The sequence below is a fragment of the Mesocricetus auratus genome, unplaced genomic scaffold, assembly GCF_017639785.1.
Source record: "Mesocricetus auratus isolate SY011 unplaced genomic scaffold, BCM_Maur_2.0 Super-Scaffold_100011, whole genome shotgun sequence".
NCBI lineage: Eukaryota > Metazoa > Chordata > Mammalia > Rodentia > Cricetidae > Mesocricetus > Mesocricetus auratus.
The window spans coordinates 77,077,554-77,102,521 of record NW_024429195.1 but is presented as its reverse complement, the minus strand read 5'-3'; the positions used below and the strand labels follow the sequence as shown (position 1 = coordinate 77,102,521).

The window sequence follows — 24,968 nt, the reverse complement described above, 5'->3', positions numbered from 1 at the left end:
CAGAGGAACCTACTGTAAATACCAAAGAATCGTGTTCCTCAGGCAAGAGCAGGGTGTCCAAGCTAAGCTTGATGCGGCTCAGTTTTTTTTTTTGAGAGGCACTAGAAAATAAATGTTCAGCATATTAGATAGAAGAATAAAGCTCAGTACCTGCCAAGACTGTGTACAGCCTACTCAAGGAAAAAAAATTAACTTCACAGCTTGTGATTGGGAAAGGACACGGGGCAGCTGCTAACTGTTCCTTCATCTCTGCTCTTGGCTTGTTCCTCTAATAGCTCGGCTTTAACACTCAGTCTGCAGTGCAATGAGAGCAGAAAAAGTAGAACCTAGGTGTCCCCTTCAACCCCAACTCTATCTCGTAGTCAGACTCTGCTGCAGGCAAAGACCATGTAAAGTATCTAACATCCAGCTACCCCTCTGGGGATGGTGTAAAACCAGCTGGACACCATGCTGCAATGGAAAAGTTGAAGCATCATGATTAGTTAGAGAACTCTTAAACTAGAAAAGCCCACAGGTTCCTACCAGCCTGATTCCATGATTCAGTAAATAGAAAGGACCAGGGCAGGGAGGTAGAGGGCCAAGTGAGGGGATTGGGGGATGGGTCAGGCAGCTCTCTAAATGGTCTTCCACAAAGAGGCAGACATTGATGCTTAAATGCCTTTTAGCCATTCTGACAGGAGTGAGATGGTATCTCAGAGTTGTTTTGATTTGCATTTCCCAGATGGCTAGGGATGTTGAGCACTTTCTTAAGTGTCTCTCAGCCATTTTAGACTCCTCTACTGAGAATTTTCTATTTAGTTCTTTTTTATTGGATCCTTTGGTGTTTTGGAGACTTGCTTCTTGAGTTCTTTGTAAGTTTTGGAGATCAGCCTTCTGTCAGATGTGGGGTTAGTGAATATCTTTTCCCAATCTGTGAGTTGCCTTTTTGTTTTGCTGACTGTGTCCTTTGTCTTACAGAAGCTTCTCGGTTTTAGGAGGTCCCATTTATTAATTGTCAATCTTAGTGTCTGTGCTACTGGAGTTATGTTCAGGAAGCTGTCTCCTGTACCAATTCGTTCAAGGGTGCCTCCCACTTTCTCTTCTAACAGGTTCATTGCGGCTGGATTTATGCTGAGGTCTTTGATCCATTTGGATTTAAGTTTTGTGCATGGCTATAGACATGGATCTATCTTCAGTCTTCTACATGTCAGCCTCCAATTATGCCAGCACCATTTGTTGAAGATGCTTTCTTTTTTTCCATTGTATAATTTTAGTTTCTTAGTCAAAGATCAGGTGTGTTCATACGTGTATGGGTTAATGTTGGGGTGTTCAATTAGATTCCATTGGTCTATCTGTCTATTTTTGTTCCAATATCAAGCTGTTTTCAGGACTATAGCTCTGTAATAGAGCATGAAGTAAGGAATGGTGATGCCTACAGATGTTGACTTGTTGAACAGGGTTGTTTTGGCTATTCTGGGTCTTTTGTTTTTCTGTATAAAGTTGAGAATTGTTCTTTCAAGGTCTGTGAAGAATTGTACTGGTATTTTAATGGGGATTGCATTGAATCTGTTGATTGCTTTTGGCAGGATTGCCATTTTTACTATATTGATCCTACCTATCCAACAGCATGGGAGATCTTTCCATTTTCTGAGGGCTTCTTTAATTTCTTTCTTTAAAGATTCAAAGTTCTTTCGATACAGGTCTTTCACTTGTTTGGTTAGTGTTACCCCAAGGTATTTTATGTTGTTTGTGGCTATTGTAAAGGGTGATGTTTTTCTGATTTCTTTCTCAGCCCCTTTATCGTCTGTATATAGTAGGGCTAATGATTTTCTTGAGTTGATCTTGCATCCTGCCACTTTGCTGCAGGAGTTCCCTGGTAGAATTTTTGGGTCACTTATGTAAACTATCATATCATCTGTAAATAGTGAAAGTTTGACATCTTCCTTTCTGATTTGTATCCCCTTGATCTCCTATTGCTCTAGCTAGAACTTCAATTACAATATTGAAGAGGTATAGAGAGAGTGGACAGCCTTGTCTTGTTCCTAATCTTAGAGGAATCGTGTTGAGTTTCTGTCCATTTAGTTTGATGTTGGCTGTTGGTTTGCTGTATATAGCTTTTATTATGTTAAGGTAAGTTCCTGTTATCCCAGATCTCTCCAAGACTTTTATCATGAAGGGGTGTTGGATTTTGTCAAAGGCTTTTTCAGCATCCAGTGAGATGATCATGTGATTTTTGTTTCTCAGCTTGTTTATATGGTGGATTACATTTCAGGGATTTTCATATGTTGAACCAACTCTGCATACCTGGGATGAAGCCTACTTGATCATGATGGATGATTTTTATGATGTGTTCTTGAATCATATTTGCCAGTATTTTATTGAGTATTTTTGCATTAATATACATGAGGGATATTGGTCTGAAGTTCTCTTTCTTAGTTGTGTCTTTGTGTGGCTTGAAGCCAGACATAAAATACAATGGGAAACCTGCTTTTATATAATTTCATATGCATCTTAAATAAAAAACACGCTTTTTGTTTTGTTAAACTGAATCTTCCCTGGCCTACATTAGCCACCCTGGAGATGCTATGAGGTCATGAATGAGACTGACGCATGGCCTCTTGCACTCTCAGTTGACAGCTATCCAGGGTAATTCATGAAGATGTCCCTCGGGTCCAAGTTAAGTGGACTCGCTGGAAGAATGAAATACAGTAACATACAGGCGGCACTTTGAATGGTGAAAAAATCAGTAAAGTATGTAGTTTACCTCAGTTGCCACTCTGTAAATGTGGAAGGAATTTAGAACACATTCATTAGTTAGATAAACATCTTTGGTGCTATCTTTTGAAGTGTTTTGTGTTACCGGTTACATCATCCCTGAAGAGGTGGATGACTGTGAAATATATTAAATGGCCCTTTCCTGCAGGTGAACCTGAACCAGGGTGGGACTAGGTTGGGGGACACTCTCAGTGCAGTCTGTCTGTCCTATCCATATTTCTACATCTACGTGTGTATCTGGGGACAAGCAAGAACACCCAAATAAATTTTGTTCACACAAACTTTTCCTCTTACCTCAAAAACCTGTGAACTGGCATCCTTCACCATTCTGATAGCTATGAGAATGTTGACCAAAGAAGTAGAAGTCACTATATAGATGACTTTGCAGTACTTTATAAATACATGTAGTGCTAAAATCTATATGAGCGTGTGCCTCAAACTAACCGTAATTGCCATTCATAGTTTCACCAAACCCTGCTCAACACTCAAAGAAGTAAATACCTCTTCACTTACATTTCTTCTCCTTTTCTATTGCTTGAGAACATATGTTTCAAAAGGGAAAGAGGCCTCAAAACATAAGAGTTTACAAAATGGCGACAGAAAGAAAGGGGAACTAGAGAGATGGTTTTGTGGTTAAGAGCACTTGCTATTCCTGTAGAAGACCTGGGCTGGGTTTCCAGAACCTACGAGTTAACTCCAGTTCCAGGCTCCCTGGCTCTCTCTGGCCTCCTTGGGCCCTGCACCTGGTACACATGCACACATGCAAACAAATCCCTCTGACACATTATATAAAGTAAATAAATCTTTAAAAAATGGTGACAGGAGTTACACTGTGATCATATTAGCTGTTAAATACCAATTTTAAAAGTAAATCAAGACTAGATTTATTTTATTAGAATATTAACCTGGATGTAGGAGTGTGTCTAACTTATTAAGTAGTGGTGTATATCCAAGCAAGAAACAAAGAAATGAAAACAGAGAGACCCAGAAATGTTTATTGTGATGCTGAATTGATCATAGAGAGGTGGGACAGGTTATGATTATGTTTTTTCTATATCTGTCTATTTTCTACTAATACTGTATTTTCTACTTTATCTAGTGCCTTAACGATAATGTCTACATGGAATTCCATGCAGACATTCTCTTTAATGTATGATATCTGGAGAATAAATTCTAATTGCAGCTTCAAAAGAAAATCCAGCTGATCTTAAAGTCCTGAAAACTATTCATAAGCTAAAAGTATAGATAATTAATTAAGCATGTGTAGGAAATGCTATTGCAGTAAAGAGAATATGTTTTGGAAGCCTAAGATACAGAAGCTACAAAAGGACTGTAGAATCTTCTTCAAGTGCTGTTTCATTAGTATGAGATGGGGAATTAAACGTGTAGTATGCCGCAGCAGTTGAAAGCACTTGTCACACATGTCTGGTGGCCTGTGTTTCATCTCCAGAACCACAGCAGAAGAAAACTGACTCCCAAAAGTTGCCCTTCCCATGCCCCGACCTCTACATGTGTGTGTCATGGTACATATGACACACACACACAGTATTAATAACAGTAAATAAAATCGGAACATGCTCATCATCTGTTATATGACCATTTATACTATGTTTCTGAATGATGAGTTAAATGTAGCTTTATTCTTATCCTGCTTAGAAAAACATAAATCTGTTTCTTATTGCAATAACTTATCACAATCATTGAGGAAAGATGTGCATTGAATTTACTTATAAACTGACAGCAACTTGACTCAAAGTTTTAATGTAAGAAGCTAAGACATGGCATCTTATTCTAGGAAAATTTTGTACAGTTTTATGCTGTAAAAATATTATACAAAGATTGAAATATTATTTTCCATGTGCAAGTTTGTGAGAGCTTGATGTCATTCTACTATATATGTATCTTGTTTTAAATATCCTGTATAAATATGAGGCCCCACAAATTGCAAGAAGAATCTAACTGAGTTAATTATAAAACAAAAACAGTTTTCCCCGTCAATGATATCTCTTGATGCTTTCAGTTTGAACCTACATGAAGAAAAAGAATAAAACCATGTTCCAGCTAGAGTATGTATTAAGATGCAACCAGCTTTCTAAGATCTCCAACATGCTTCTCCAGCACTTGATTTAATATAGGATATGAAGTCAAAGATTCTAAATGAATGCAATATTGTATTAAACTTATGAAACTGCATGAACTTCTCAAGCTGTTCTGAGAGCCAAAGTCATCAGTACAGACATTCCTGAGATATGATTTCAATAAACAGATGTTCTGTTTCTAATGGGCCATTAAGTAGGAAACTCAACTTCTCATTTCTGTTTGGTCATCTCAGTGGTCTATCTGAGCTGAAAACTTGCCATACATAACAATCTCTCCCCACAGTCAGAGGAACTTCAGCTTCAGCCATTACTACATAAAATATTAGGTAATTTCTCTTCATTCTGTGATTTAAGAAAGTAATAAAGAGCCCCCAGGTCTGTCAGTTCTTGTCAGTAAAAACACAGCAGCTGTAAAAACATTACCTCAGGCCTTTGATCATGCTAGCAAGTTGTTTAGTTGGTGACTAACAAAACCACTCTCTGTGATTTCTCTTCCCTAAACACCTGTGCAATGTGCCCCGCAGGGTGCTAAGTGATAGCTTATCAACTGCTGCACTTATCACTGCATAGTGTGGGTTTCTAGCATCATAATAAATACCACTGAAAGTGTAACAAGTTCATAAAATTCATTTGACCACTGAAACATTAGGAAACAATTTGCTAAAGACACTACACTTAATATCTACAGACTCTGACCAAATGGTGCATAAATAAGTAGATCCTAAGAGAGCTGAGTGTGTTTCATTCTTGGCTTTATTTAGTTCCATCTATGACTTGACTAAGGTTTCAATGTCTATCGGTGTAAATAAACACTGATTCACTGAACTCACTACAGTAACGGATATGCTGGATATGCTGGAAGTCGGTATTATCCAGTACTGTAGCCACCAGCCGAACTAGCCAGCCAGTACTTGGATTCAGACTGGATCTGGCAACTGAGGAGTCAGGCTTAACATTTGCTGGAGATATCTATGGAGCTCATGGAGGACCAGAGCTTGCTATGGAGGTCAGATGAGTAAATACATGGGCAAGGTGGAGACCAGTGTGATGGGTAGGAGGAGGCGGGGCACGCTGAACAGGTAGCTCCTCAGAGGACTGCCATGGAGCTCTACTCCCCAAGCCAGTGACCCAAAAGGGATGGGAACTGGATGATAGAGTGGGGAGCTAGGTTTACAGTTGGCTTTTATTAGTGGAAGAGTATGTTAAGCTGAAATTCTCTGCAATAACAAAGAAACCAATAGAGTAAGAACAGACTCCGGCTCCTTAGGCAGAATTGGAATGTCTGTAGTCTTGATAGAGTAACTGGGACCCAGATGCCAAAGGAAATCGTAAGAATTGTAAATTCGTATTTTTCTCTGAAAACTTGTAAGAAACTGTATTTCTGCAAAGAAGGCACTCTATTATTTCCTTTAACAAGAACATTTTATAAACTCATATTGCTCGGATTGCTTTGTCCAAAAAATAAAAAAATAGGGCTCCCTTCTCAAACTTCTCTGCAATCATTCTTAAAGCTAACTTTAGGTTGCCAATTCTAAAACACTAAAATATACACTCTATATTTATATGTAATGATACTAATCAACAGTTGAATACATATTGACTAGTCTGTTTCATTTTACAGGTAAGAACAAAGAAGCCTAAAAAATTATATGACTTAACATAGCTTACCCAACCGTGATCCAAACCTAAGTCCAAGCCATCTTACATTTTAAGCAAAAGACAGGCTAAAGACATATCAGGGTATTTAGGGTTATCTTATGTATTACAGAAACAGAGAAAATAGAACATTACCTTTTTATTGTTCTTTCATGACACAAAATAACTATACATATTTGCCACCGTGTGATGTTTCTGTTCGTGTATACATCATATAGTGAACAAATAAGAATAATTAGCAAAATGAAAAGATTCTAATAGAATGCCTCATTAGGAAGAATGAATTGAATCCCCATATATCTCCCAACTGATAAGTCACATCCTTATATTTTGTATTATACTTTCCATTCATTGCTTTCTTCAAAAGTACTTTGTTAATATCCTGTATACTAGGAAATCTGACCCAAATAGACAAGGTTGTTGTGTATTTAATGCCCTCTTTAAAAATGTCAAACTTTTGTGCAGGTTTTCCAAAAGTCTCCTCCCTTACTGAAAATAGAAAATACAGTGTATGGATGGTGTAGAGGAAAAGTGGTGGCCTTTCATGACTTAATTGTTAAAACCATCAAAGTATGCAAATGCCGCTGTCAAATTTTTAGGATTATCTGTAGACAGTAGGTCCTACAAAGCATAAAATCTTGGTGATATGCTTGCAGACATGCAAAGAAACTAGGCGCCATATTTTGTGTGAGTTAAAGATATGTACTTCTAATTCAGTACATGAAAAACACAATAGTGGTCTAGCACATCAATTGGCAGTGTTGTGGTTGTTGTTTCAGGATCAGTAAGTGCTTTGGGGAAACCCTCAAAAATTAACAGCCAGGCCAGGCATCACATAGTCCACTCAGGTTACCTGAGTTCATTTCTGGAGGTAATAACGATTTCTCAAAATGAAGTTATTTATATTTTTAGCCATGCTCTATTGTGTGCACTTAAGAGCAGTGTTCCCTGTGGCACTGTGCCAAGACTGGCTTTATTAGGCTTTTCATTATCATGCTGCTATATACCTGGATCGTTCTGCCTCCTTTGAGATGGCTGGCATAGCTTAAGCACATGCATGATGCTATGAGTAGGTAGACTACTTTTGTTCAGTGAATGCCCATCTTAAATTCCCTAACTGAGATGCCATTCTAATGACTTTAATCTTCTAACAACAGTCAAATATTCATTTATAACATGGTCTGATATAAACTGTTTACATTCATCTATTCTGGCACTTAGAAGGAAAAGCATTATACTCACTTTATACCAATCTAGAACTGCCCCCCCCTTCTTCTTTTCTTATCTTAGGAAAGGCATCTAGAGCCATCTCCTGCCCCAATATGCATTTCTCCTCATTCTACGGGTTCAATCTCCAACTAAAACTGCTTGATTGTTTCAATATTTTTTCTGCCTTGCCTTTCTATTAGCTAAATCCATGTCCATGTCATCCCAAAATCAACTGTTGTGTCCTCCTACTAGTTTTCAGGAGCCTAGGACTGCCCTTCAAGCCTTTCTGGTTCAATTTCTTTTACTCTGAACATCTGTTGGCACCTGTTTTTCTCCATGACCGAGTATTCTATCTCTTCTCTCATAAGTGTCTTGTGTTACACATTAATAGGATGGATCCTGATTTATCAAAAGGAAAAAAACAGCAACACAAGTTCTTGAACTTCTATCCATTCCTCAAGTCTTCAGTCTTTCATTTTTGTTTTAATGGAATATAATTCCTGTGCTTGTTTATGGACCACAATATGGTCATGTGATACATGTGTACAGTGGATCAGTGGATCATAATCAAATATGGCAAATAACATCCCATCTCCTAAATAGTCCCATGTGCTGAAAAACAATGAATTCCTCTAATGATTTTAGAATATATGAAACTGTTATAGAATACAGTTATTCTACTGTTTGGTACAGCATTTTAATGAATTTCTCCATCTATTTAATTACCCAACCTCCCACCACTCCCAATAATCTTGCAACCTCTTTTCTACTTTCTAGCTCCCCAAAAAAATGAATGAGAACATGTGATTGCCTTATTCTATTTGGAATATTAGACTGTTCGATTTAAAAAGAAACTCTATCTTGTAAACTCAGAAACACTGAACTTTGGGGGCAAAATGAGTTACTCTGCTTTCTGTTTCAAATATTGGTCACTGGCTTAAAATACTCACTTGAGATCTGAGACTTTTAAGAGTAGGCTAGTCCTTGGAGAGTGTATGGCCTGGCCTTTTCATCTTCTAGGGAAGAAGACTGAGGCCCAGCTATGAAAGTCATAATGATATTTCTGAATTTATGATTTCATCATGTAACTCTTTTCTAAGTCTGCCCATGGATTTCCATGATGGCAAAAATGAACACAAACTATCACTGTGCCATACAATGTCTGTTTGGTCTACCCTGGGCTTACTTTTTCATCCTTGTATTTTTATTTTATCTCCATTTTATTCCCAATATACATGTTCGTTTGGTTGAGTTTTTTTCCTATGAGTTACTGCACATGGTTTCCCCTTTGTCCTTCTTGTTTTGGGTCCTAAGAACACTTAGCATATTTGGTTATACATCTTCTCTAAAACTGTGCTCACAAGCAGGTATCATATGGCACCTGTTTGCAATGTTTAAATGGAAAGAATACCGACAGTTGTTAGCAGATACTTGTATCTGATTCATTGTTCCATCCCCATATTTTAAGAATGTGACATTCAATATTTTAAAATGAATTATTTTTACTTTTAACCTGCCATGGTACATGTCAATTTTTCCATCAGCCCTCCTCACAAAATCTATTTTCAGATTAGATTTTAAAAATAAATTGATTCATTCCCATCCTTCTATAAGTCACTGATAATCCTGAATGACAACTCTTCCTAGAAGCACTTAGACTTTTACAGGAACAGAATTCTAAGTCATAGGAATGACTCTTCAATGTGGAAAATTTTAGCCATAAATAGTAATTCATTAGAGCTGCATGTGAGGGAAGATGAGTTCCCCTAGCCTTCAAATCAGGCTCATGGGTGACCTACACTTCCCTTACCCTCAAAGGGGGATGACTCTATTTTTTGCTTATAAAATTCAGAGGACTTGTTGTTTTACTCTATGTAAAGTAAATTATTATTTCATATAGCATAAATATAGAATTTCTGGTTTGATTTCAGGGAAGCAATGTTATGGAAGATCAGGATTTGCTGGAAATTGGAATCCTTAATTCTGGACACAGACAGAGAATTCTACAGGCAATCCAGCTCCTTCCAAAGGTAAGGGATGTTCTATTAGAATTGCTTTATGAATGATTTCCATTGACTTACAGTCAAAGCATGTAAGAACCTTGACATGGGAATACAGTGTTCCCACATGCTGCATAGCCATAAGAATGGCCTTAGGTCCCACTTTAATCAGACAAAAAAGACAATCACAAGCTTCACTTGGTTTTAAACTGACCTACAAGAATGCAGTATTGAAAACACTGAAGAGCAATGGAGCAGATTCCGAATACTTCTTCTGTGTGAGTCCTAACTCATGTGCAGTGACAACTGAGGTCAAAGAAGATGGGATTCATGTTGAGTACTGTAATATCCTTGGTTTAAAAGCTTTATGAATGGGAGAATCTTTGCTACTTGCAGAGATTAATGTCTATAATATATAAATAACTTAAAACATGAATGCTCCCGAACCAAACAATCCAGTCAATACATAGGCTAATGAAATGGAGAAGTAGTTCTTAAAAGATGAATTATAGATGGCCAACAAATATGTTGAAAATGTAGAGCATCCTTAGTCATTGTGTTGGATAGTTTCATGTCATCTTGACACAGGTTAGAATTATTTGAGAGGAGGGAACCTCAGTTAAGAAAATGCACCCTAAGATAGTCATCAAAGCAAAACATAGTAAAACTAGATCAAGATTCCATCTAATCCCACTCTGGATGACTAGCATTAAGAAAACAAACAACAACCAATGCTGGAGAAGATGCAGGGGAATAAAATATTTCTGCACTGTTGGTAGGGTTGTAAATTAGCCTATTCACTGCTCCATAGGTTTCTTATACAACTCCAAACAGCACTTTCATCACCTAGCTATGCAACAGATGGGTGTATGTCTGAAGAGCTTTAAATATGGATACTACACAAATACCTGTGTGCTAGAGTCATCCTAGGTATCCCTTAACATATGAATCAATTTTTTAGTGTTTTATATAATACATATACACAATAGAGTTTTGTTCACCATAAAAGGAGTAAAATTGTATCATTATTTGGAGTATATATGCAACTAAGATCATCATATTAAACCAAATTAAATTATACATATTTTCTTTCCTTTGGGGTCCTAGAATTCTTTATAAATAAAAAACAATCCTATATTCACACATGCACATGAAAACAAGGGAAACTAGTGGAAGGGAAGAGACTATCAGAGGAGCAGTGGGAAGGGAACTAAGGGGAGAGATGGGTATGGTCAAAGTACAGGATATACTTAAAGAATTGTCTACATCAAAGCAAATACTATGTGCAATGAATATACACCAATAAAAATATTGGGGTAGAAGAGCTCCATGATCCATTAGAAACAATATCTCTTGTAGCAACTACAAGACTTAGTATCCTTAGTCCCTACAAGGGACTTGCCTGGTAACAAAAGGTATCATTTGGAAAAGTCCACAGTGTCCCATCCCGTCTTGCATTTCCAGTTGATCAGTAGGTTTTCCAGTTTAGATGTGATTTGTCAACCAGGTGTCGTTTTTTGCTGGAAACTGTGTAACCTAGCAACAGAGTTGACCTAATGTTTCCAGAAAAGGTTTTAGAGGAGCTTAAAGAAAGTGGTAGGGTGTAAGCACCAGCCTTGTCAGGCAGGTAGGATTTTAATTGGTAGGGGAAGAAAAAGACACTTCAGGAGGCCACAAGGAACTGTGTAATTACAGGTGTTGCCCAGGCAATCACTTTCTGGAAGCATTTGGGAAATAATTAGTCATTTAAAATCCAGTGGCAGCAGTGTGAATGTTCTTAGTGCTGCTGAACTATATGGTTAAAATATTTGCATTGGTACGTTTTATGTGTATTTACCATGTTTTCCAAATCATGAAACATCCTTAAAATAATTGAAAAGCATGTGGCCCTTTAGCCAAAGATAGAAGCAGGAAGAGTAGGTTTCTTCCATTTCTGCAAGGCTAAGAAACTTGAATAGATTTGTAGGCACTAGGGAATGCCTATGACTAGACTATTCTATTCTGCTTAATTACGGAGGCAATTTACCAGAGGAATTGAAGGAGACTAAGTCAAAGTGGGGCTTGCAAACAGAAAAGATGAATGGAGGTAAGATGGAGCAGGTGAACTGTAATGGGGGCACCTACACCCATCAGCAATTCTCTCTTCCTGTCTAGTTTCTCCTCAGACAGAGAAAGATAAATATTAATCATAGTTTCCAAGAAAGTGATACAGTGAAATTTGCCCACTGATGGTGATGGAAAGTTAACACATTAACAAATTCGAGGAGAGTCAAGTACGCTGCAGAGCTTAATCTTAGGAGCTTCTATACTAAAAGGAAATGAGTGAAAATGTCTGTAGACTTAATTCTACCGTGATTCCCATAGGCATGTTATTCACCTCTCCACTCGGAGTATTGTTTCCTTAGTAAATGTCCTACATGTCTTTTGCAAGGGCTTCTATAAGGCTGTGTCAAACACCCAATGCAGTCCCCAACCTGTAAAACAGCTAGGTGCTCCACACATTAGCGAACTGCCCTCTCCACAATGCTGCCATTATTTAAAGTTCAGACACTGTCATCTCACTTCCTCTGAAAAACTTTGCCTAACCTCTAACCACTTCTCACTACATCAGCAGTTAGTAATCAAATCCCTATACACCCCCTCAATAAGCCTGCAGTGAAGATTCTGGTCTGTTGTCATGGTGAGGCTACCAGAACCATCCTTCATTGATCCTTTCCTCCCTGGACCATCCACTCACCTCCACTCTCCCTCCTGATGCCTCTCTTCATCGCTGCACGTGGATTTTCAGTGTCTCCACCAAACCTTCTGAACTATGAATCAAATCACATCACACCATGCTAAAAATCCCCATTGTGATTTCGTAAACCTTCAGATTTAGAAGAAAGCCCTCACCATGGCCTACAAAACTCAGTTGGGTCTGGCTCTTTCTTACCTCGCAGTCATATTTATCATTCTCTCCTTCTACACTCTAGTCAGTGACTTTCTCTTTGTTATACAAAGTGACAAGCTTATTTCTGCCTTGGGCACTTTGTTCTTCCTTCAGATCCCCATACATCACTAAGGCTTGAACTCAGATACCCGCTCCGCAGAGGCTGTCCCAATCTAACAGTGCCCTCCTCAGCAGCTATCTCTCTCTTTAATAATGTTTGCTTTGTTTCCCCGACAGCACCTGTGGTTACCTGGAATTCTATTGTTTATTTGTTTCTTCATTATTTTCCATCTTGCCAAGAGGTAGCCAGTCTCATGAGTCCAGGAATCTCTACAGTCAGCCCCTAGACAGTCCTTGGCACCAAGTGGCTACCCAAGAAACATTTGGGGATTGAGAACAGTAATTTCATGTTTATTTGAAATTTTTATGTTCTTATGCTTGCTAGTATCTGAAGATAACTGATGATAATCTGTCACTTCTGTGGCACACGCATCCTAATGACAGAGATCACTCAGTGCCTTGAAATTTCCTTGTGCCTAATCCAATAATATGACCATTAAAAGAATGAATGAATGAGAAATAAACTTTGCTTCGTATGTCATTCAAATATTTTTAAAACTCATAATGCCTCAATTTTAAGATAATTCTATAGTCATTCACATACAATTTCATGAGAAAAAACCCTTAACCTAGAATTATTTGGAGAGTAAATAGTATATTTTTAAGAAAGGATATTGCCCCCATTGTAGAAAGCAATGTTATAGAAACAATGCAAATTAAGCTGTACTCAAAAGGCTGTCACAGAAGTGGCTGCTGCGTGCACATAGATGAGTAGAGAATGCATAAGGGTAGACAAATCCATCCTCCACAGCACAGTAGACTGTTACAATGCTTCAAATTGGTGCATTGGAAATGGAAAGGGAAACTCCAGTTTGGTCACTATTTCTTGTAGTGACATATTTTCAATTATTTTTTTACTGAGCGGCACTGTCTTAGTCAGTGTTCTATTGCTATGAAGAGACCCCATGACCACAGCAACCCTTATAAAGGGAAACATTTAATTGGGCATGGCTTATAGGTTAAGCGATTTAGTCCATAATTCTTATGGCAGGAAGCATAGTAGCACACAGGCAGACACGGTGCTGGAGAAGTAGCTAGAAGTTCTACATCTGGATCAGCAGGCAGCAGGAAGACAGTGACACTGGGCCTGGCTTGAGCTTCTGAAACCTCAAAGTCCACCCTTCAGTGATCTCCAAAAAGGCCACACCTGCTCCATCAAGGCCACACCCCCAATAATGCCACTCCCTCTAAGTGTATGGGGGCCATTTTCATTCATTCCTCTCCCTGGCCCCCATAGGCTTGTAGCCATATCATAATGCAAAATGCATTTAGTCCAACTTCGACAGTACCGTAATCCATAACAGTTTCAACCCTTTGGAGACTCATGGCAATCTCTTAACTGTAACCCCTGTAAAATCAAATTTAAAAGCAGACCACATACTTCCAACATACAATGGCATAGAACACACATTACCATTCCAACAGGGAGGAAAGGGAGCATAGTGAGGAAACAATACAAAAACAAACAAACAAAAAAAAAAACAGCTGGGTAAATTCAAACCTCCGCATCTCCATGTCTGATGGAAAAACATTCTTCAGATCCCCAACACACTTCTTTCTCTTGGGCTGGTTCTGCTCCCCGTTAGCAGCTCCCTTTTCCAGATATTCCATGGCTCTGGCATCTCCAGCATCTTGGAGTCTCCAAGGAAATCCAGACTTCACCTTCACAGCTTCGCACAGTGGTCTCTCTGGGCCTTTCTGCAGGAACAGCCCTGACACATGCCTGGCCTCAGATACTTGCCTTAGTCGTGGAAGGTAACCCTTTCTTGTATGCTTGGCTCTAAAGCCAGGCCCACATGGCTGAAGCTGCCAAGTTCTGCTGCTTACTGGGGCAAGCAAATACATTTTCTCTAGCTTTCTGTTTTCAATGGTTTCCTTCACTGCCTAAGTTTGACAATCCTGGAGCTCTCTCTGTAGAGTTCAGGTTAGCCTTGAACTCGGAGATCTGCCAGCCTCTGCCTTCCAAGTGCTGGGATTAAAGGTGTGCACCACTATGCCCAATCCTAAACTTTTCTTTAATTTCCTTTTACAAGTTGGATGCTTACCTTGGTAGATTCCTGTACTAAGGTCACAACTCCCTTTATTCCACTTAGCACCAGGGTTTTCTTTAATCTGTTTACACTTGCTGGTGCTCTTTTTCTCCTCAAACTGTACATTTTATATTTTTCCTTTTTCAGCTTGCTTCTTTTCATTATAGATCTGTGTAAGACTGGCTGTTAATAACCACATAGCACAGTTAATGCTAGGCTGTTTAGAAATCCCCTCTGCAGACTCAGTTATTCCAAAACTCTTCAATTTAGCCTCAGGTAGACTTTTTTGGGCAAGATAAGAAAGAAGCCACATTTTTTCACCAAAATATCACAAGAACAGTCTCTAGGCCACATGCTAATATAACATGCTAACATTCTCCTCTAAAACATCTTAAGCTAGGCCTCCACACTTCAAATCACCCTTAGCACCAATGTTTTCCATTCTCCTACTACTTTATTCATTAAGACCTCCTTAAAAATGCCCAGTAGCTTTTCTAGTCCAATGTCCTGAAGTATTCCTTATTCCTCCACACAAACATATGATCCAAACTATCACAGTAAAACCCTGTCTTTACCCAGTACCAACTCCTGTCTTTAGTCAGTGTTCTATTACTGTGAAGAGACACCTTGACCACAGCAAGTCTTACAAAGAAAAATATTTAATTAGAGCTGCCTTACAGGTCCAGAGGCTTAGCCCATCACTGCCGTGGCAGGAAGCATGTAGATATGCAGGCAGACATAATGTTGGAGAAGTAGCTGAAATTTCTACATTTGAATTGGCAGACAACAGGAAGAGAGAGTGACCCTAGACATGGCTTGAGCTTCTGAAACCTCAAAGCCCACTCTGCAGTGACACACCTCACCAATAATGCCACTTCCTTCATCAAAGGGGGACTATTTTCATTCAAACTACCACAGGTACCAAACACCTTCGATTGAATTAAGTCACTAACTTTTCTATACTCACTATAAGATTTAGTTTAATAAAACAAAACTAGTTCCTATTTCAGGAGAAAATTAAGATTCTATATAGCTACATAGCAAATTACCCCCAAAGTGGAAAGTAGCAACTTCTGTTGAGCAGAGATCCTAGTGTAGCATGACTTAGTTTTCCATCCTAAGGTCTCTCCCAGGGCTGTAGTCATCTCCAAACTCAGCTAGGAAGGGTGCACTTCCTAGCTCACACATGTGCTTATAGGAAGGGTTTAGCTCTTGGGGGGCAGGACTTAGACCAAACCTTCCTTAGATCCTTTGTATATAAAGTGTCTCACAAAATGCAGCCAGCTTCAACAAGGGACTGCTGGCAAGGTGGAAGTCAGTCAGGTGAATGCGATCACAGAAGAGGCGTCCCCTCCTCTTGCACCTTCTCTTCACTGGGAGGCAGTCACTAGAAAATGCTCCTATCAGTCATGAGACACTTGTAAAGTTTTTACAAAAATTGTGTTGTGAGTTTATTGATTTGTATGTATCAGGTCAGATCAGTGAGCTTCAGACTACACAGGCGATACTTGCAAATCTACTGTTCAATTTCTGAGTTGTGGTGTTGTGTTATTGTTCATCCCCATCCACACAGACAGGAGCTATGTGTCTCCTTTTTGAGTACTTTTCATAAACATGACTTCTTTTTTATAAGTTTAGATAAATCTTTTTTATTTTATTTAGGTTAGAAACAAGTTTGTTTCATATGTCAATCCCAGCTCCCTCACCCTCCCCTCCTCCTCCACTCTCCCCACCAGGTCCCCAAGTCCCCAACCCAATCTCCACTCTGATCCCCAGGTAGGGTGAGGCCCTCTCTGGCGGATCTCCAGAATCTGTCATTTCATCCGAGTCAGGGTCTAGGCCCTCCCCCAAGAGTCCTGGCTGAGAGAGCATCCCTCATTGTGGGATGGGTACTCAAAGTCTATTTGTGCGCCAGGGATAAATACTACCCTAGGCCCCATAGATTACCTAGGCCTCCTAACTGACACCCACATTCAGGGGATCTGGGTCAGTCCCATGCTTTCCACACAGCCATCAATCTGGGAACCAAGAGCTCCCCCTTGTTCAGGTCAACTGTTTCTGTGGCATAAACATGACTTCTTTTTTTTCCATATATTTTTTTATTTAATTATTTATGCATGTCACTCTCAGTTCCCTCTCCCTCCCCTCAGCCGCCACCATCCAATCCTCCCAACCCCTCATCCCCAGTCCACCTCCCTTCTGCTCCCCTGGGAGGGCAAGGGCCTCCATGAGGGATTTTCAGAGTCTGTCACATCATCCTGGGAAGGGCCCAGGTTCTTCCTCATATGTCCAGGCTGAGAGAGCATACCTCCACATGGCATGGGTTCCCAGAGTCCTTCTGTATGCCAGGAATAAATACTGCTCCACTCTCCCAGGTCCCACAGATTGCCAAGGCCTCCTCTCTGTCACCCAGGTTTGGTGGGAGGGTTCTGGATCAGTCCCATGCTGGCCCCTCAGTCACCAGTCTGGGGTCCATGTGTTCCCCCTTGATAAACATGACTTCTAAGTCACCAAACCTTAATACAATGGTCTGAGGAAATAAAAGATGGCTTTTATTGTTGTTGATGCTAGATTTCTCCATTTTAACTCCAGTTTCAAGCAGGAGAACTGGACCATAAAATATATCACTATAAAGTATGCCTTGGGGAGGCAGATTTCTAAGACTCTTCCCACCCCCTCTGTCCTGAGCCTGAACATCTTTGCATTTACATCACCTTTTCCTGTCTCTGCTAAGGGAGTGTAGTCAAAGTCTATTAGGACTTAAGGGTGTTAGAAAATACATTTTTTGGAGGAAAAAAGTAACAAAGCTAAAAATTTGAAGGGCACCCTTTAAGTCTAGGCTTGATCAGAGGGGATAAACCAAAGTGACAGTTGACAAGAAAATCAGCAACAACAAAACCCCACCAGTAAGCAGCAATGGTGTTAGCCTAGGTTCAGACCTTAAACGCCTTTAAGGACAAGACCACACAGGCTGGTGACACCTATGGCAAGAAGACGAAATAAAGTATTAAAGGACAGACATTTTCACCTTGCTACTCCTGTATCATAGGAGGAAAGATGAGTCCTCTTGTGATGAGTTCACCAATTACTTGAGGATTGGAAGGGAGTATTACAGATGTGGCATTGTCTCAATTTAACCTCACCAATTTCCTACTCTTAAGGATGAGTTTCCTAGCTTGATGGCTAAGGCAGACGTGTATCAGTTTTAGGGGGAAAGCATTCAAACAATGTAATTCCCTTAAAAGTCTAGAAAAGAAGGTTCACTCTTATCCTCCTGTAACTTGTTTGTATTTCTTCTATATTTTTCAGAAGAGCAATGACAACACACACGCCACAGGCACAGATGCTCCCATGGTACCCTTTGACAAGGAAACTTTTCATTCTCTCATCCCATCACTCATCCCCTACGTGATCACATTCTTTTTACTTCTATTTTCCCCACCTCCTCGGCCCTTCTGTCGGTGTCCTAAATGTTATGACACACAGTATTGGCCTTAACATCAATTAAAGACACTGTAAAGTTGAATCTCATTCAAGCACAGACACCACTTTAGTGAGGGTCAGGTCCCATCCTAAAGAAAATGCAGGGCTCAATTTTATCTGAGTTCATAGAGTATTCTACTTTCTGTAGTGTCTGGTCATTGGTGTGACAGGGTCTAAGTGAGCTGTATGCAGTCTTAAAAATGCTTTATTATTCTGCAACAAGCAAATATGCTCCCTTATATAAGGAGTTGGCAAACATTTTTCTTGCAAAATGTCAGACCAGACTTTACTGGCCATACATCTTCCCTTGCAACTACTCAGTGCTGTTACAGAGTGAAAGCAGCCACAGAAAATTCAGAAAGTATGAATGTAAGTGTGTTTCAATAAAACTTTAGTGACAAGAATAGGCAATAAGCCATATTTGACCTATGAAACATAGTTTACTGACACCTAACTTACATCAGCAATAAATCTCCAGCTAGATAGAGAGGTTTTTACATCTAAGAATCTTTTAGTCAGGAAAGAAACTCAGATCAGAAATACAGCCTACCGCGTCAGTCTAATGCAAGATCCCAGGATGGCTCAACAGACTCGTGGCATCACCCCCCAAAACTCTGTGTGATAAAAGAATTTTGTAGTGACTGACAGAGATGACATTGGCTGTATATCTGTTGGGGAAAATGTCACTTTTTTCTCCATCTTTGTGGAAACATTCAGGGCTCCACACATACCAGTCAGTAAATAGTTGTTTATTAAGTCCTTTCATAAGATCTGACGTGGGCTACTGCACTCACAGTGCCCTCACACAGCTCTAAGCCTTACACACAGGAGGAACAAAGAACTCTAAAGTCTCCAACCTTGGCATGTGCTAGCTCCGTAGCCTCCTCTCTTTCTGACAGATAACTGTGTGGAACCAGGAGTTTAATACTCCCCTCTTCTTCCTGCCCACACTATGACTTAGCACCTTCATCTGCTTCCTAGAGTGTCTACTATCTCCTACACATGAGTGACCAGCAAACCTCTACCTCTGGGTTTATAGATCTATGTCCCCAGGAAACCCACATAAGATACCAAACTAACATGTCCAAAGAGAGTCTGTGTTCAAATAAAAGTGACTTGCATCTCGGAGTTTAATTAGCATTATTAGTTGTGGAAATAATTGTGAGAGTCTCTACATACCAGATGCTTCCCTTAACACAGGCTTATGATAAAGAGCAACACAAACATAGCCCACAGCATCTTGACCTCACAAGGCATGTATTCTAATAAAAAGATAGATATAGATATGGATATGATATAGATATAGATATGCCTGTTTTCAATGGCATTCCTTCATTATATTTCTTGAATAATATATGGAACATGATACATATAGCATATCACTAATGTTTGTTTTCATTATCTTACAAATATAATAATATACTCTATTGTGTTATGTAGTAATATTACACATATAGCCATACATGATATGTGTTAATTTTATAGTATCTATTATAAGGAGAAATCAATAAATAGGCACAGAACAGTGGGAATAAATGAAGAAATCTGTTGTTTTCAAGAAAAGAGGTTGGTGTCATTGAACAATGGGGAAGGAAGCAAGAATAATTGTCTTTAAGGTCAAACATTTGAGTAACTTGATGTCTATAAATTTTGAAGTAACAACAAGCCACTGAGCTCCTTCTGTACAGGCTGGGAAATGTTGCCAGTGTAGCAGATCCAAAACGTCAGTGGTTTAACACTTGACTCCTACTGTGCATTCACGGAAGGCCTGTTGTCACAGTCTTTCCTCCAGGCAGTTAGGAACCTGGGCCACTTTGCCACCTGTCCCATCTTGCTGTTCTCAGGGAGCCACCATGAAGCAGGAGAGCTAGGAACCTGGAAGGTCACAGCGGATGTGGTGTCAGACCCAGGAGTGGACCACTCACCTTAGACCACATTAGATTTCCCAGGAGTCGGAGATCATGGCATTTTCTAAACTGCAAAGTAGAACAAGAAGCACAGATTCACTCTGCAAGAAGTGATGATAGAATTCTTGAGATTCAACCCATTCTGTGCCCAAAACAACATTTCTTCTCTGCTCCTCAGCTATCATCCCTCTTTGCATGTGTTACTTCAGTTCATTCCCCAAGGTATATTTCTTTAAGTCGCATCTTATAACAGACAGTCTTTCTCTGAGCAAGATCAGCCATTTGACCTCTCCATGGTGCCGTTGTATCCTACTGACTAGTTTTTGTCTGCTGCTGAAGATTAGCGTCTTTGCTGTGCTGTCTTCATTACAGAACCATGGAGCACCCAGCACTGCACCACAATAATGCCCCCTTCATGTTTTCTAGACTGAATGAAGTCACACAATAGAGCAGATTAGAGACCCATCCTGAATGGGGTAAGGAAGTGCTTTTAGAGATATTTCCTGGCACCGTGTCTCTTCATTCCAGTGCTTTACAAAGGAGAAGGGCAGCTCATTGTGCATGCATCACCCATGACAGTGGTGCCTTGATTTCCTAGAGACTTCCTCCCTATGCTTTACACCTTCTGTTTGCAAGTGAAAATCAATAACTGCTAGGTTCTTTAGGAGCACATTGGAAGAAGCAATGTTTCTCTACAACCTTTTTCCCCTCTGAAATGGCAAATCCTACTATTTTCAGGGTAACCATGACAGTTGAGGTCCATAGATATTCAAAGAACTGTTAGGTGTGAAAACTCACCTGTGTTTTCCAAAGTTGTCATGCAGTTTCACAAAGCAAAATGGCTGCTACATTCTTCCAAAAGAACTAAGAGAGAGGATTTTCCATATCTTACTTTAAATGAATTTATTTTGAAGCAGTTTATGACATAGACCAGAGAGCTGAAATCTTGTACTAATGTTTATAGAGAAATGGAGAAGACATTGGGTGAGTGAACGTGTCCTCATCTGGTGCTATTCCCCAGTAACTATCCACCTCCAACTTTGAGTGGTGCATCTCCTTTAGCTAAAGAGCAGTGGGTGCCTTGAAGTTATGCTGTAGTCCCTGGTAAGAATAAAAGGGATGTGTTTGTCTGAGCATTTCTCTCTTCCTTGTATCTGTTTTCAAGGAACAATCACAATTTAGAACTGCAAGACACTCTAAATATCCAGTAAGCATGCATCCACTCCATGGTAAGGAGAGGAATTCAGGATGGATTGCTCTTTGGTAATGAAACTGGAACTAAATCTCAGCCCCTGGCACTTGTGACAGTTACCTCTTGAGTGAATACAACGCCATTTCACAGGCCCAGAGCCAGGGGATGTCGGGGGGGGGATGGAAAGGAGACAGGAGAGGAGAGGAGAGGAGGGGAGGGGAGGGGAAAGAAGAGGAGAGGACCAAAAGATGAAAGCAAGAACAAGAGTGTTTCTAAAATTGGGCTTCACCTTATGACTCAGGTTTAAAAGGCAGCTGTTGAGATGGACCTCTCAACCCTGTTCTTGAAACTAGACAGGAAAGACTGTAGTAGGCACCCAAAGGATCTGTAAAGGCAGGGAGGAGACAGCAAGGAGAAAGAATGAAGGCTGGTGTGGGTTGGGTCAACTGTCCAGCAATCTCGGGGGTCTTGCCTGTCCTCAGAGGCAGCCACAGAGGTAGCATCACCGACAGCAGACATCACTGCATCCAGAAAGGAAAGCAAACAGAATAAAAAAAAATAAGTGAATAATTTTATTCCTCTCTTCTTCAATCTGGGCAGAGAAGAAAGGCAAATGGGCAAGATGGAAGGGAATTCTCCAAAAGATAGTGGGACACATCTTTACAGCATCCAGCTCCATGGAAATGACATTTTCATAGGATTAAGCCAGAGAGCAGCATGCCGTAATGGTTGGGCATGTGGCCAGATTCTGAATTTGACGCTTGGCTCTGCTCTTTCTAATTGTGCAACCATGAACAAGTTTCTAAACTTTTCTCTGCCTGTTTCCTCACCTTTAAATGGAAGTAGTGATTTTCTTACCCTGTAGGCACGTTGTGCCAGTTAAGTGACTCCACAGTGTAAATTAGGCACTTAAAATGGAGCCTATGTTAGTGTATATGCTCTTTTTCAGTCTATTGAATGCATTTTTAACAGAAGGTTGAAGGTGAACCAATAAATTTATAATATTCCTTCAGTGTACTAATGATACTTGAAAATTACTACTCGGGGCATAAACAATAAACTAAACAGCCCATATTGCTTATTCATAGAATAGATGCTTACGAACTGGCTGCCTCATGCCCGTTGCTGTCCTAGCTTTTGCTCATTTGGTGTGAAACAAGGCTTGCAAGGTCATTGTCCTTATGCATATTACAGTCTTTCTATAAACGGCAATAAACATACGGGGTAATGACAAGTAACACAGCGGGCAAGTACTGGCAAGGGAATGAGCAGAGAATGATGGGAGTGTATGAATGCCAATGTAGGAAGATTAAACTGAGACTCGGCCAAAGCCATTTCGCTTACCCACCTCTCTGTATTGTCTAAGCATCATGCTTCAAAGCAAACTGAGGCTGATAAAGGCGTACCAAGATGAGTACGTTATATGATCCATCTACAGCGTCTTAAGGAACTTGCAATTTTTCAGGGGCTCAAAAAACTCTCTTGGGCTTTCGTCAGACCCAATTTAATTCCAGTTTAGCTGCCTACCACTTATGTCACCTTAGGCAAGTTACTTAAATTTTCTACTCCTCAATTTCCTTGTCTGTTAGATGAAGATAAGACCAGAAACTACTGTGTCATGTTTAGGTTGAGTTAAAAATATACCACTGCAAATGAAGGTCCTGGCACTTGGACCCAGTTAATATTATATGCACCTATTTGTCTTCAGTCATCCTCAATGTAGATCGGTAGAGTTGATGACACTCTTCCATAGGACAAAAAGTAACCCAAAAGGGATGTATTTGCAGACACCGACATATCTGACTGGCACGTTGCTGTAAAGGCTATCCTCTACTAGTATATTTTTGCATAATTTGATTACTCATTATCTGGAAGGAAAAGGAAGAAAATCACAAATTTTCTTGTCATCATCTGCTAACTTAACCATGTTGGAATACATTTGAGGTGATTACCTCACCCATCAGAGCTAGAGCAGACAGTGTTTAAAGCTATAACCAGAGCCTCCATGTGTGAGAGACTAAACAAACCAGCATAATGCTGGGAGAGAGCTGCGTGTCTCTGTTTGGTAGAGTATAGTGGGACCAAGAGATGACAGAGAATAGCTTTAAGAGCAAAGGTTTAATGTATGTGGTGGTGTGGAAGGAAATGGAAGGAGACTAGGAGACTGAGTCATCAAATCTTGACACCGTAGCTCCTGAAAGTAGGTAACATCACTTGATGCCATAGAAATGCACAAAGATATTAATTTACTCAAAATTTACAGAATAACACACCTACCAGTTTGCGTAAGTCATTGTCAAGCCACTGTTGCCTAACTCTATGCTTTTATTTGATAGTTGACTACAGTGTGACTACATTTTTATTTTTTTAAGATTTTTTATTATTTATTATGTATACAGTGTTCTGTCTGCACACCAGAAAAGGGCATTAAGTCTTATTATAGATAGTTGTGAGCCACCATGTGGGTACTGGGAATTGAACTCAGGACTCTGGAAGAGAGTCAATGCTCTTAACCTCTGAGCCATCTCTCCAGCCCCTGCATTCTTATTTTTGCTCTGTTAACATTCAAGTGAAAGGATTGTTCTGCAGGTCTGCAGAGGCACTGAGACTGTACGTAGGTCCTAGATACAGTGTAAGGAGGAAGAAAAAAGGTGAATTCACCCAGTGATTGCAGCAAAGGATAGGGCATGGACTGATCTATAATGGAGCTTTGGATGCTGCCTGGAGAGATAGGGAGGCCTTGACGCCTCAGGGTTAGGAAAGGGTTTCTGGAGGAGGAAGCAGGTGATTCAATAGCCATCCCTGTGTACCTCAAAAGCTTTGTTATTGTGAGATTTCTGAAACAGCTCACAATGCTCCAAGTAAAAAATGACCAAAGCATTTGTTTAGTTAGCTCAGCAAGATGGGTATGCTATTTTTCTTCTTGTTTGTAATAACCGTCCTCTAACATATAGCTAGAACCACTAATTCTGCCACGGATATCATTCATCACTTTGCCCTTTGAGTCATTACAAGTCAAACGCATCAAGCACCTGCAAGTCAGCTGTGGCATAGTTAATATCTTTCCACCCCAAGTCAAACATGCTCTCATTGCATGTTATTGTGTTTGTGTTTGTTAGTGATGGTGATCAATGGGACTTTTAGACTTCAACACTGGAAGTCCTCTCATCCATCTTTTGCCTCTGGATTCTGTCCTGATGGCTGATTTCTTGCAGACCCATAATTAACAGTCTACTTGGAAATCCACATGTCCTAAGACGTTCTAAGCATGCCCAAAAGACACTGCACAGTAAACCCTCTATTAATAGCAAACATTTCCTATACGTCAGTCATATTCCTAAGTATTATCAGATTAATTATCAATTAACTCATTCAGATCTTACATTTAAGTTCCTGTCTCACAGATACAGAATTTTTTTTTTTGGTTTTTTGAGACAGGGTTTCTCTATATTGTTTTGGAGTCTGTCCTGGAACTCACTTGGTAGACCAGGCTGGTCTCGAAATCACAGAGACAGATACAGAAGTTAAAGCCAAGAAAAGTTAAATAATTTGCCTAAAGTCACGCAGATAGTAAGTTGCAAAGTCAGAA

The 24,968-nt window shown here is 39.8% G+C and overlaps 1 protein-coding gene across 13 annotated transcripts in view; it reads left to right on the top strand.

Annotated features, from left to right (window-relative positions):
- Positions 1-24,968, top strand: part of Anks1b (ankyrin repeat and sterile alpha motif domain containing 1B) — a 1,010,332-nt gene that overhangs the window by 671,512 nt on the left and 313,852 nt on the right. For all 13 annotated transcript variants that reach the window (XM_040755084.1, XM_040755082.1, XM_040755081.1 and 10 more), the window contains one exon: positions 9,650-9,748. In XM_040755084.1, the coding sequence (XP_040611018.1) occupies positions 9,650-9,748 (99 nt within the window). The remainder of the gene's footprint in view (positions 1-9,649; positions 9,749-24,968) is intronic.